This window comes from Caretta caretta, chromosome 1 (genome assembly GCF_965140235.1).
Source record: "Caretta caretta isolate rCarCar2 chromosome 1, rCarCar1.hap1, whole genome shotgun sequence".
Taxonomy (NCBI): domain Eukaryota; kingdom Metazoa; phylum Chordata; order Testudines; family Cheloniidae; genus Caretta; species Caretta caretta.
This window is the reverse complement of record NC_134206.1, coordinates 252181620-252193747: the sequence shown is the minus strand read 5'-3', so window position 1 is coordinate 252193747 and position 12128 is coordinate 252181620. Positions and strand designations below refer to the sequence as shown.

At 41.7% G+C, this 12128-nt stretch overlaps 1 protein-coding gene across 2 annotated transcripts in view; it reads left to right on the top strand.

Moving 5' to 3' along the window:
• GNPTAB (N-acetylglucosamine-1-phosphate transferase subunits alpha and beta) overlaps positions 1-12128 on the top strand; it is a 70242-nt gene that overhangs the window by 31377 nt on the left and 26737 nt on the right. Inside the window, exons 8-10 of one of the 2 annotated variants that reach the window (XM_048831288.2) lie at positions 4682-4843; positions 6863-7042; positions 7923-8093. In XM_048831288.2, the coding sequence (XP_048687245.2) occupies positions 4682-4843; positions 6863-7042; positions 7923-8093 (513 nt within the window). The remainder of the gene's footprint in view (positions 1-4681; positions 4844-6862; positions 7043-7922; positions 8094-12128) is intronic. The other variant, XM_048831299.2, reaches the window with a different exon arrangement.

The window sequence follows — 12128 nt, the reverse complement described above, 5'->3', positions numbered from 1 at the left end:
AAAAATGAGAGGAATCATGGCAAGAGATGGCACAGACTGCCGGGGGACTACTGGTCATGAGGACCCTTTCTTCTTCCCTTCCCAGGAGTCCTGCCCCCACATTTTGAACTGTGACTAAAATGCAGTCTTCTGATTAGCTCTATCCCCCCCCTCCCCTTTTTTTTTTTTTTTGCCTTTCTCACACTCAATCCTAAAAATCCTAAATCTCTGGTGTGGGGTGGACAGCATGGAAGGAGGAATTACTGTATGGAGTAGGGAGTAGCAAGGGGTGGGAGTGGACAGGTTGGGCCTCCAGGGCTCCTGATAAGAGGAACAGGGACAAGGGGGATGGTTGACATATAATGGAGCTAACAGGATACATACCTAATGTCACACAGTTTTCTTATATATCTAACCACCTCCTATCACCGCTCCCCTGGAGAGCTGGGTGGCTGGATCCCAATCCCAGCTGGGAGCTAGGGCGAGGAGCCCCGGGCAGCTTGAGGCCCAATGCCAGCTGGGAGCTGGGGCAAAAAGCCTGGGGCAGCTTTGGATCCTGATCCCATTTGGGAGCTGGGGCAAGAAGTCTGGGCAGCTTTGGACCTTGATCCCAGCTTGGGAGCCGGAACGAGAAGGCTGGGTGGCTTTGGACCCTGATCCCTGGTGGGAGCCGGGGCAAAAAGCCAAGGAGCCCCCTGCCTGCTCCCTGCCAGGAGTGGGGCAGTCTTGTCAATTTCACAGCTCAGTGAGCCATGAAATTGACAAGCCTGCCCAGCTTCCCCCTGCAAATGAGGGGCCAAGAAGCCCCAGGTGACTTCCCCCCACGCCTGGTGGCGAAATGGGGGAGGAGGAGAAGCCCTGCGTGGCTTCCTCCTTCTCTTGGTAGTGAATGGGTTCAGGAGAAGCTCAGAGGGGCTTCTTCCACACCTTGCGGGGCAGGGAAGGGGGCGGGGGGGCAGCCTGCCAGGAACTCAGGAGCCTCCTGGCAGGAGCCCAGTCTTCCCCTCTTAGGTCGGTGGAAACGCTCCTGGTGAGGACACACACCACTCACCCAAGGAGGGTAGTGTAGACATGTGGTGGCTGTAAGTCGACCTAATATAGGCCGGCTTAGTTTTGTAGTGTAGACATACCCTTCTTTGTATTGTGGAAGTGCCTAGTCAAGAGCTGGGCCTCATTGCACTAGGCACTGCGCGCGCACACACACACACACACACACACACACACACACACTCTAATATATAAAAACAAAAAGATGGTCTCTGACTCAAAGACCTTATGGTCCAAGATGAGAGATGACAGGTTCATACTACAGACAGTGAAGGAGGACCTTTTACAGTGTGTATTTAAATTTGAAACAATTCTGCTATATTAACTTTTATTTTTTTATTTATATCATTTGTAAAATGCTTGGAGATATTCTGATGGAAGAAGTTAAAAGTATGTTAATTGTCACAAAATTATCGTTCCCTGGCCCTTCTGACTCTCATGCAGTTTCCCAGTCACACCCTTGCAGTGGTTATTTTACAGTGCAGTGCTGCAAGTAAGGGACTGTAAACAAATTTTGAAATCACTTCCATTAGCAAAGGTGGCTATATATGAGGGGGGAAGGAAAGAGGGGAAGGGCATTAGAAACCAAAAAGTGAAGCTGGTGATACATTTACATACAGTGCTAATGACTCTAGTCTAATAGAATCTGTTCTTTTCTTGAGTCAACACATTTCTGGATCCGGAGACCTATAAAAATAGTTCTACCATCTGGACTGTAAAAGTCTTTTCTTGAGAGCTGTCACAAGTTTTCTGTATGTTTTGTAATAGGTGAGCTCAAACTGGAGTTGAGAAAAAGTGATGTTTACAAAGCAGTGATTGAGTAAGGGACATCTTGAAATTAAAAAGTAAATAAATAAAAAAACCCTGCAGAAATATGTTTGATCATTCTGTCTATAATCAGATCAGCTTGAGGGACAATGTAGGCTAGAGGACTGAGCATGATTAGGAGCCAGGAGCTTCATGAGTTCTGACCTGGCTCTGCTATCGACGCACTATGTGGCATCAGGCAGTTTGCTTAAATTCCTTGTCGGCTTCCCTCTCTGTAAAATGGGGATAATGGTCATTTACATATCTCACAGCAACACTGTGAAGATTAATGTTCATAAAATGCTGTGAAGTTTTAAAGAGTGTTAATACAAGATGTGAATTTGCAGGGTGAAAGCACATAGATAATTACCTATGAAATTTATGTATTAGTAATGTAATGAGCTTGAAGTTTATTGGTCCGCTGTTAGCTGTTAATGTGCTTACTAATCATATTTGTTTTGTGGGCTGAACATGTTCGGGTAGGTGTGCTTTAATATTTAGTCCACTGTTTGAACTCTTATTTCCACTTACAATTGAAACTGCCATATTTAACACGAGATGGCGCTCCTGCTCTTTATCATTCAGTCTGCAGCTTTTACTCAATAACAGGGTTTCTTAATGGTGACTTGCAAAGGAAATATATTGGGCTTGGTGTTGTCTAGCCTAGAACAGACTATGGTGACGTAGGAGCTAATCAAATGGACAGGAGAGTAAAGAGACTGAATTGAGTGATGGAGAGTGGGAGGGATTTTTGGTCAGACTTTAAAACTCTGGGGGGTGTTTTGCTTTGTTAGAAAACCTATCTCTGCTCCCTTGTTTTCAAGAGATTGTTTTGCCATATATACTATGTAGGTATATAAATACACACTACTGTTTTTCAGCAGAGTTTTGTCTTTTCTTCAAAAGCTTTTCAGAATCTCTACGTTTAAGAGAAAAATCTTAAGCTAACCTAGGTGGGCACATGCCCAAACTGAACTGCTGCCTTATCATATAGCTGTATTCCTCATCCCTTCCAACCCTGTTTGTCACCCTCATTTGGATTGTCACATGTGGAGCAGCCAGAGCACACAAAATAATAGTGATGAAGAAAGGAAAACTATTGGTAGCAAATCCAGTCAGGAAGCCATTCCTAATACCTGACCCTGTTTTGTCGAGGTGGTAAGGTCAAGTCAAATAGAAATTAAATATTTTTAAAAACCGTTTTGGGGTGGGTGGAATGGGAATCTCAGCCGTTCATGTCATATGCCAGATATCTGATTCTCCGGGGCTGCATGACGTTGTTGTATTCCTAAAAAAAGCGCATGTCTACTAATGGCAGCTTTGCAATCTGTAGCATTTCCATATCAGTATTTTTGGAGATTGCTTGCTGAGCAGACCGCAACTATTCCTCAGCCATACAACTACAGAAGCCATCCTTTCATCAGTATGTTCAAATGATTCCCTGGAAGGTCTGCAATTTATTAGATTTTTCTAATGGCAAACCTCATAAGTCAGATTGAAAGTGATCAAATAGCATATGAGTCAAACCATCGACAGCTTTAAAATGTCACAGGCATGACAGCTGTGCTTGTTTGATTGCTAAGGGATGGGGTGCTAACACTGTGACAAGTGCTGTCTTAAAAGGGGCGGAAAAGGTCAGATTTAATCGAAAATAAAAATTAGTCCGAGGGAGTTAATAGTTACATAAAAATCTGGTGGGATGGTTCAATTGTTTTTTAACTTGATATAGTATTACTGTAAAGTACTAAATTAGTTTTACAAATCTCAGCCAACTAAAAATGTATGCATTAATCGACAACTGTTTTTATTAGCGCTAACATTTTTTTTGCACAGCACCGAGGAACTGACGACATATTTGCTGCTGTTAAATTTTCAGTCCAGCTTTTAAATATATACACTGTGCTTCTAGAGAACTGGAACACAATTGTGCATTTTAAACTTGTTTGGATCTTGCACACTACAATGTACAAATAAATCCTTATAACATTTAACTTGGGTGGTTTTACTTTTAGCAAAACATACCAGTCTCCTGCCCTTTGCAAGCCACATTTGCTGTCAGATATAGCATCCAGTGTAAGCCCCTTCTCATCCTGCACATTATGAAATCTGATAGCCAGAATAACTAGTGGCAAGAGATAAAAACAGCTAACAGATCAAACAGTTCCCCAGTAACGAATGACCTTAGCAGCAGATTGGCAATCATGTTTGAGGACTCCGAGAACCACCAATGGATTAGTTCTGAAGCCTTTTGTGTATCAAATTTCGAGATCATAAGTTGATCCTTCAGCCGTTCTAAAAATTTCATGTTACAGGCATAACTGAATTGCCTTTCTGTCCCCAGAAAGGTGTTACTTTAGAAAAAGGTATAGTTCCTTTAATGAAAAACTAAACTGAGGTTTCAGAAAAATATGAATTTCATTGTGGGGAGACTAAAATGCATGATTTAATGTAATAATGAAGCATTTCTAACACAAGCAGATTTATGGCTGCTGGATTGCAGTGTAATAAGAGAAACTTAGTTGGAAACAGTAATATCAGGCACACAATGAAGTTTTATGAGTATTGTTCTATGAAAAAAAAAAGAAAATTTCAGTTTCCCAGCATTAGGTTCTTCTTCCTGAAACATGCCATGCATTTGAGGATGTCAGTTTTCATTTACCATGTTGGTGCCCTTCATTGTTAGGTTGCTTTACAATATAGTTGATATTTTATAAGTTTTCATCATTCAGTCTTTTCTTAGTACGATCACGAGAGAAATACAACAAAAAAATGAATGAGCTTGCAAGGGAAAGATCTCTCTTGTGTGGATACGTGCCAGAAATGAAAGATTGTTTCTCTGCTTGTATAGTTACAGCTTTATTCAGAAGCCAGCGTTGCCCTCTTGCAACTGAATAACCCCAAGGGTTTCCAAGAACTGAGCAAGCAAGCTAAGAAGAACATGACTATAGATGGAAAAGAATTGACACTTAATCCTGCTTATTTACTGTGGGATCTCAGTGCCATCAGTCAGGTAGGTAAATTTCACCAAGGAATGTATAGTGTCATAAGTTTCAAGGAGTATGATTAAATAAATACAGTTAAGGAACAAGTATTTCTCCCAAAATTATAGGATTGTTAGGAATTGGCTATTCCTGCCATATAAAAAATAACTCTCTGATCTTGAAACCTGGAAAGAAGAGTTTGGAGGGAGAGGAGCTTAATCAAATGGTCTTTTAGGACCACTGAGTCAAAAATATTTGGCCTTCCATACACACTTTGGTAAAATTGTCTGCAAACTTGTCAGATTATTTTAATTTGACAAAAGTGTCATGTCTCAGTAGATACTTAATTTCACATAAGCATTTTATTTTTCATGATGGGAAAAAGACTTAGTTAAAATAGCACATTTTGTTTGCTCCTCATGGCATTTCTTTTCCCCCCACCCCCTTTTTTTATAATAATATACATACTGTTAGTAGTGCCAAAATATTAATGGTGTCTCATCTAAAAGCTTTCAAAACAACTTTTTTGGCCCTTTTTATTTAACTAGAAGACTTCAGTAAAAGAGAACTGTCTTCTTCTGTGGAACAAATGACAAAGCCCATTTTTATCAAAATTATATTAAATGAAGTGAGGAACTTCTATTTTCAAAGAAAGATTTTTTTTAAAAAAAGAATCTTGTCAATTGCTTTCTTCCAAGGCCTTTTTATATTATAGTAAATCACATATATATAGACAGACAAAGCAAATGCATATATTTTATTATAAAGTCTTGTCATATGCTGTAACCAATCAACAGCTTAATCCTATAATTAAAATTGAATACTTCTGTGAACTTTTGCTTGGCTTATGGGAACTGTTCATATTTTCTCACTATAATGCAGAACCTTAACTCAGACTTCACTTCCTCACGGAAAAATAATGCATTATTCCGTTCGCTGATGTGTGGATGTCTGAGGCATGTATATTGGTGTTCCTGAGGTGGGAGTTAAGATTTTGAGCTATAGTATGATTAAGGAGTATGAGGTATATATTGTGTTATTGGAGATGTATAGGACTTATTTATGTGGTTAGAGTCTGCCTTGAAAGTGGTAGTCATTCAAATTAAGATCCATTAAAGAGGGATACCTTAACTGGACATTCCTTATAAGGGTGACGTAGATGCGGATTTCCCTTAGGGAGTGTTAACTGTCTTCTAACAAAGGTTTTTTTGTTTGCTTTTTAGGGGGATTAAATGTGTTGCGATAGTGACTTCACAATGTGACTTACCTAACAAATTTTAAAATGAGGTTTCAGTCTGAGTATAGTCTTTTTAACAAGAAAATACTGAAATATTTGAGTTTATTTGATAGTTGATGAGACCTGTGTGCCTCTTCTGTTCAATAAACTATTTTTGTTGGGAGTTTTTAACATAGAAGAACCCAGGATTTTTAAAAAGTAGATTTTTATAAAATGTGTATTGCACAAGGCAATTCAAGCAAATCATTAGGATGACAAATATTTATAAATAGTATATAATACAACAGAACCAAGAGGCACAACTATTAAAAATGCCTTTTATACATTAATGTCGTGAAACATAAAATAATTGAAATACAATGTGGCTTTGAGTCAGTCCACCACATGAGGGAGTGTGAGATCAGGAAAATTATATCTAATCATAAGCCAGGAAGATAGGGTAGTATCTCTCTGGGACCTTGAAGAAAGAGGAGCCAGATTACTCAAATAACTGCCTGCCCCCATTATGATCCATGGACATACTGGTGATACGTAGTAGTCAACAGTGTAAAGACAGCTGATGTCAATGTATTTTAGTGAAACCAGACAGTTTGTAAAGGAATAATGGTATTTTTTCATTATACTTACCCTTTAAGAGCCACAGCCCTCGTCCTGCATAACACTGACGTACGCATGTGCTTACTGTAAGTTATCCCATTGACGTCACTGAGACTACGTGCACTGCCTCATTTAAGCATGTATATAAACCTTTGTAGGAATGGGACCGTAACTCTCTAATTAAGTGTAAATATAGGTCTAATTCTTTTCATAGTCTAAACAGGATGAAGATATTTCAGCCAGCCGTTTTGAAGATAATGAAGAGCTGAGATATTCCCTCCGATCAATAGAGAGGCACGCCCCTTGGGTTCGACACATTTTCATCATCACTAATGGGCAGATTCCATCCTGGCTTAATCTGGATAACCCTCGGATAACTATAGTAACACATCAGGTAAAACTCTCTAAAGGATTCTATAGTGATTTTAAGATGCACCTTTTTTTCTCAGTAAACCTTGCATTTTATTGCAAAGGTAGAAGGAACCATGTTAATTTCACCTCGTTTTATTAAAACATATTGCATTTTATATTTCACTTTGTTGCTTCACAAGACAACTGAAGGTATATCAAACTTTCAACTTGCTCTTTGTTTTCAAAGAGCCAGAGGCTTCAGCTAAATTGTCTGTCTCTAATACCCTTATGAAGTCTGTTTATAAAAAAAAATTGAGGGAAAGTAAATGCTGTTTGAATCTCAATCCGTAAAGAATTTCTTAGGGCCAGTGGAAAGCCAATAAACTTGTATTAAGACAGGATAGACTAGCATTATTGTTACTGGAAATAAGAAATACCTGAAAAGCTGTATTAGTTGTGTCTTTTAAAACTGGCTTTAAAAAATTCCTTCAAATCTACTAAACAAATAAACAGCAACAGAAAAAATCACTGGCTTTTGGTTAAATAATTCTGGAGTTTTGGGTATCTTGGCATGCTCAAACTCTGAGCAGTATGGGAGTCTTTCCATGGGGATCAGTTGGCTTTGGATCAGGTACAAATAATGCTGGTCTGCCAGTTATGACAGAGCGAAAAAAAAACAGTTTAAGCTTGAAATTTGTATGTTTGTTAGCTATATGGAGAGACGATGGTAAAACTTACTTCTTCTCTACCATCTCCATATTTATTTTCTCTATCCTTGTGTCTCTTTCTCCATCTCTTTACTATTCTTGTCTAAATTCATTTTTACATTGAATAGATAAAAAGCATTGTCTGATGTACCTGATAGTTTACACGTGTGTTGAAAAAACACCTACGTGATTTGGGGTTTTTTTTTTTTTGGATAGGACATATTTCAGAATTTGAGTCACTTGCCTACCTTTAGTTCCCCAGCCATTGAAAGTCACATTCATCATATTGCTGGCCTTTCCCAGAAGTTTATTTACCTGAATGATGATGTTATGTTTGGGAAGGATGTATGGCCTGATGATTTTTACAGTCACTCTAAGGGTCAGAAGGTAAGTCACCATGAAACAAGATTAATCAGAAATAGTGCAGAAACTTTTTCTGCACTAATGTGATATAAACTGAAGAAATTCTAATATGAAAGGAAAGGCGGACTAAAAATATTTATTCTTAAAAATTAAACATTTGGTAGCAGAGATATGAAAAAAAGTGTTTTCCATACCTTAGAATGCTTTTATAATGTAGGTGTCATGCTAACAGTGCTAGCGGCACCTTTGTCCCCTTTTGGGTCTCTGAGTGCACTCCCTCAGCTATCGGACGTCATATCTTTACCCTCTCCTGGGCTGGAATTCTGTAAACTCCCACTCTTAGACAGGGACCTGAGTAAAGTACCCTGTATATCAGTCGTGCTTACCCAGCAGGTCTGTCTGGGAGTCTGATACTAGTGGCATTCAGTGACATAACAGCTTCCCTAAAACCAAAGTAGTGTTTTAACAGTAGGAACAAAACATTTACAGAAAAAGGATTAAAACATCCAATGACTGCCATCCTCTGCTGATAATCAAGGCAGGACTAACTTCTTCAGACACCTCCAGCAGGTGCTTCTATCACAATCTTGTTTCCCCCAAACAACTCTCCCTCTTACTCCCCTCTAAGAGAATTCCTTTTAAAAAGTCCTGGTGTACCCTTAGAACGTCTGTGTTTAGGGGTTATCATCAAAGCTAATAATTCTGGTATTTTCCTTTAATAATTCTGCAGTGTTTGCTGAAGGTTGGCTTATCCAGAGCCATTTTTTCCCTTTCTGCTTGTCTTTCTTTTCAGCCCTCTATTAAACTAAACTAATATATTCATGCAGTAAGCATCCCAATAACCAGGTCAACATATAGTATTAAAATGCTGCAGAGCAGCTCCATTTCCATCACAGTAGGTACTTCTAGTATGGATTGTGAGAAGGTATCATGAATGAATTGATTCACTTCATTAGTCCTGCTTATCCAAATAGCTGCAACCTATTTTATTTCTCTGGAATAACATGTGAGGTTGTAAAGACACCCGTCTCCCTTGTGGAAATAATGGATCACAAACAAAAGCTTTGTAACAAAGCTGATGTCAGCTACATAGGTTATTAAAGCTCAAAACTTGGAGAGGAATCTTCTGCAGTAATCATGTCACTGGGTGAAGGTGCACTGTGTGTACCTCAAGTATGGCAGTAAGGGATAATTTTTTTTCTGTTGCCACTGCCATTTAACTTGCTTCCATGTTGTTTTGCCCTCTTTCACAGAAGTAAACTTTGAAAGGGGTTTTGCGGCTAACATTTTTTGCTTATTAATTCCTTATGTTTCCTGGGGAACAGTCTATTTAAGAGACAGTAGATTTAGTGGTCCCCCGATAACACTGACGCAGAATACTCCTGAATCTCCATGTTTAGGTTTGCTGCTAACCAGTTCCTCTCCGAACACCCATAACACTCTCAGTGTCGCTATGTCCAGTTACTACCCACATCATATACTACTGCTCATGAATTTATCATATTTATAGCCTAACAACATCTTAGCAACATCCATGTTTAAACATAATAGTAGCTAGAATGATTTCATCCATGGGGTATGCCTACAGTAAACTTCTTGTGGGGGGAAAACTTTGTGACATTTGTTATTTATGTTTTATAGTGTTACAGTAGCATCTAGAGACCCCAACTGTGATTGGGGGTCCCATAGTGCTAGATGCTGTACAAAAACATTACAAGAGACAGCCCTGCATTGAGGACTATGCAGTCCAAATAAGACAAAGGGTGAGCGGGAAACAGAGAAAGGTGAAATGTCTTGCCTTCACTGACACAGTAATTTAGTGGCAAAACATGATTAGAACTTGGGTCTTCTGACTTCCATCCCAGTGCTCTTGCCGTTAGACTATGATATTGCTTAGGGCTTGTCCACATGGAGGCATAGTGCATGGCAAGCCAGGGGTTGACTGTACAGCTCACTAGCTTGCTGCACACTAACTGTCTGTCTGGATCCTGCTACCATGCACTAAAAGTTCCGTGGTGCACTTTGATCTACTGCTTGAAACAGCAATAGGTCAGAGTGCTCTATGGAACTTTTAGTGCGTGGTTACAGGCAGTGGTGAGCTGGAGCCGGTTTGCACCGGTTCGCTAGAACCACTTGTTAAATTTAGAAGCCCTTTTAGAACTGGTTCTAAAAGGGCTTCTAAATTTGACAGGCCAAAAGTGGCGCCTTAGGTGCCAACTCCATGGGTGCTCCAGCCCTGGAAAATTTGGTGGTGCAGAGCACCCACCGGCAGCTCCACGCCCCACCACCGGCCCCAGCTCACGTCCACTCTGCCTCTGCCTCCTCCCCTGAACGCGCCATCCGGCCCTGCTTCTCCGCCCCCCCAGGCTTCCCGCGAATCAGCTGTTTGCGCGGGAAGCTGGGGCAGGCTGAGAAGCAGGCCGCGGCTTCCCGCTCAGGCCCAGGGAGGCGGAGGTGAGCTGGGGCGGGGGGTGTGAGGAGGGCCGTCCACGCCGCAGCAGGCAACCCGGGGAGGGGCCGCAGGGGAACTGCTCCCTGCCCCAGCTCACCTCTGCCACCCTCAGTCTGAGCAGGAAGCCCCCGTGTGCTTCTCAGTCCTCCCAGGCTTCCCGCCTAACAGCTGATTCGCAGGAAGCTGGGACAGGGGGCAGAGAAGCAGAGCGGGGCAGCGCATTCAGCAGAGGAGGCAGAGCGGAGGTGAGGTGATCTGGGGCCGGGCGCGGGGTGGGGAGCTGCCGGTGGGTGCTCTGCATCCATCAAATTTTCCTCGTGGGTGCTCCAGCCCCAGAGCACCCAGGGAGTCGGCGCCTAAGGCACCACCTTCGATGTGATCGGGGGGGAGCGGCCGCTCCCCCTGCTCCCCCCCAGCTATGCTCCCCCGCCCCTAGGAGCGAGCGGGACCTTCCGGATGCTTCCTGGGAGCTGCTCCAGGTAAGCACCTCCGGGACTCCCCACCTCACCCCCCAGCAGGTGCCTCTGGCTCTTAGGGGTGGGCACCCACTATGGTAGCCCATGAGACCCTCCTGCCCAGTTCTGGGAGCAGTCAGCGGACAGGGGAGGAGGGTAGATGGGGCAGGGGTCCTGGGGGGGTCATCAAGGAATGTGGGGGCGTTGGATGGGGCAGGAGTCCCCGGGGGGCAGGGGTGGGCAATGACCCCCTCGTGGGGTGAGGAGGGAACCCGTTAAGATTTTGGCAGCTCATCACTGGTTGCAGGGTATCTGTGGTAGGCTAGTGAGCTGTATATTCACACCATGGCTTGTCGTGCGCTAAGTGTCCGTGTGGTCAAGCCCTTACACTATCATTGATGCAGCTGATAGCAATAGTAGAAGTGTTACTGTAAAGAGGGCACATGAGATTTTTTCCATTGTATATCTAATCCTGGTCAGAGCAGGTCTTTGTGAGATTGTGGTTAAAAAACACTGATGACTATTTAAATCCTGCCTTTGCTAGTGTTCCCACCATTGTACCACTGGTAGTGCTGCACCAGTAGGAGTGCTTTCTCAAAGTCTAGTGTGGACGGGCCTTACACCACCATAAAATCATAAACCTGGGCATATTTTGTGGTTAGTAAACTGGCATCAAGATATAGTGGGAATTACAGGAATTTGAGGTGATTAAAAACTGTTGCTGTTGACTAGCAGAAAATTTCAACTGCTTCAGTAGGCTTTAATAAAGGTAAATAGTCACATATTCAGCTAAGTCCTCTAATGAGAGCTGTCATCCAGTTCTTCATTTTATTACTGTTTTGTCAGGTCTCATGATAACCTGGAGTCAAGTGAAGTTTTCTATCATGAAATCTGATCAGTAGTTACAACTGGGTTTAAATAGGGGGTGGGAAGGTCTGAAGAAAAAGTGCTTCATTTTTAATGCTTGTAAACTAAGCATATTTTGTTCTACATTGTGTTATGTCAGAAATTCTTGGAAACACTTATCTCATAGATTATCAGATGCTTAATGATTAGTATGTTAGTTCTACATCTGTTTGTCACATGCATGACTAATAGGCAGCCCCAGGAAACTTTTGGGTCAGCTGACAAATGAACTGAAGTCAGTTATTT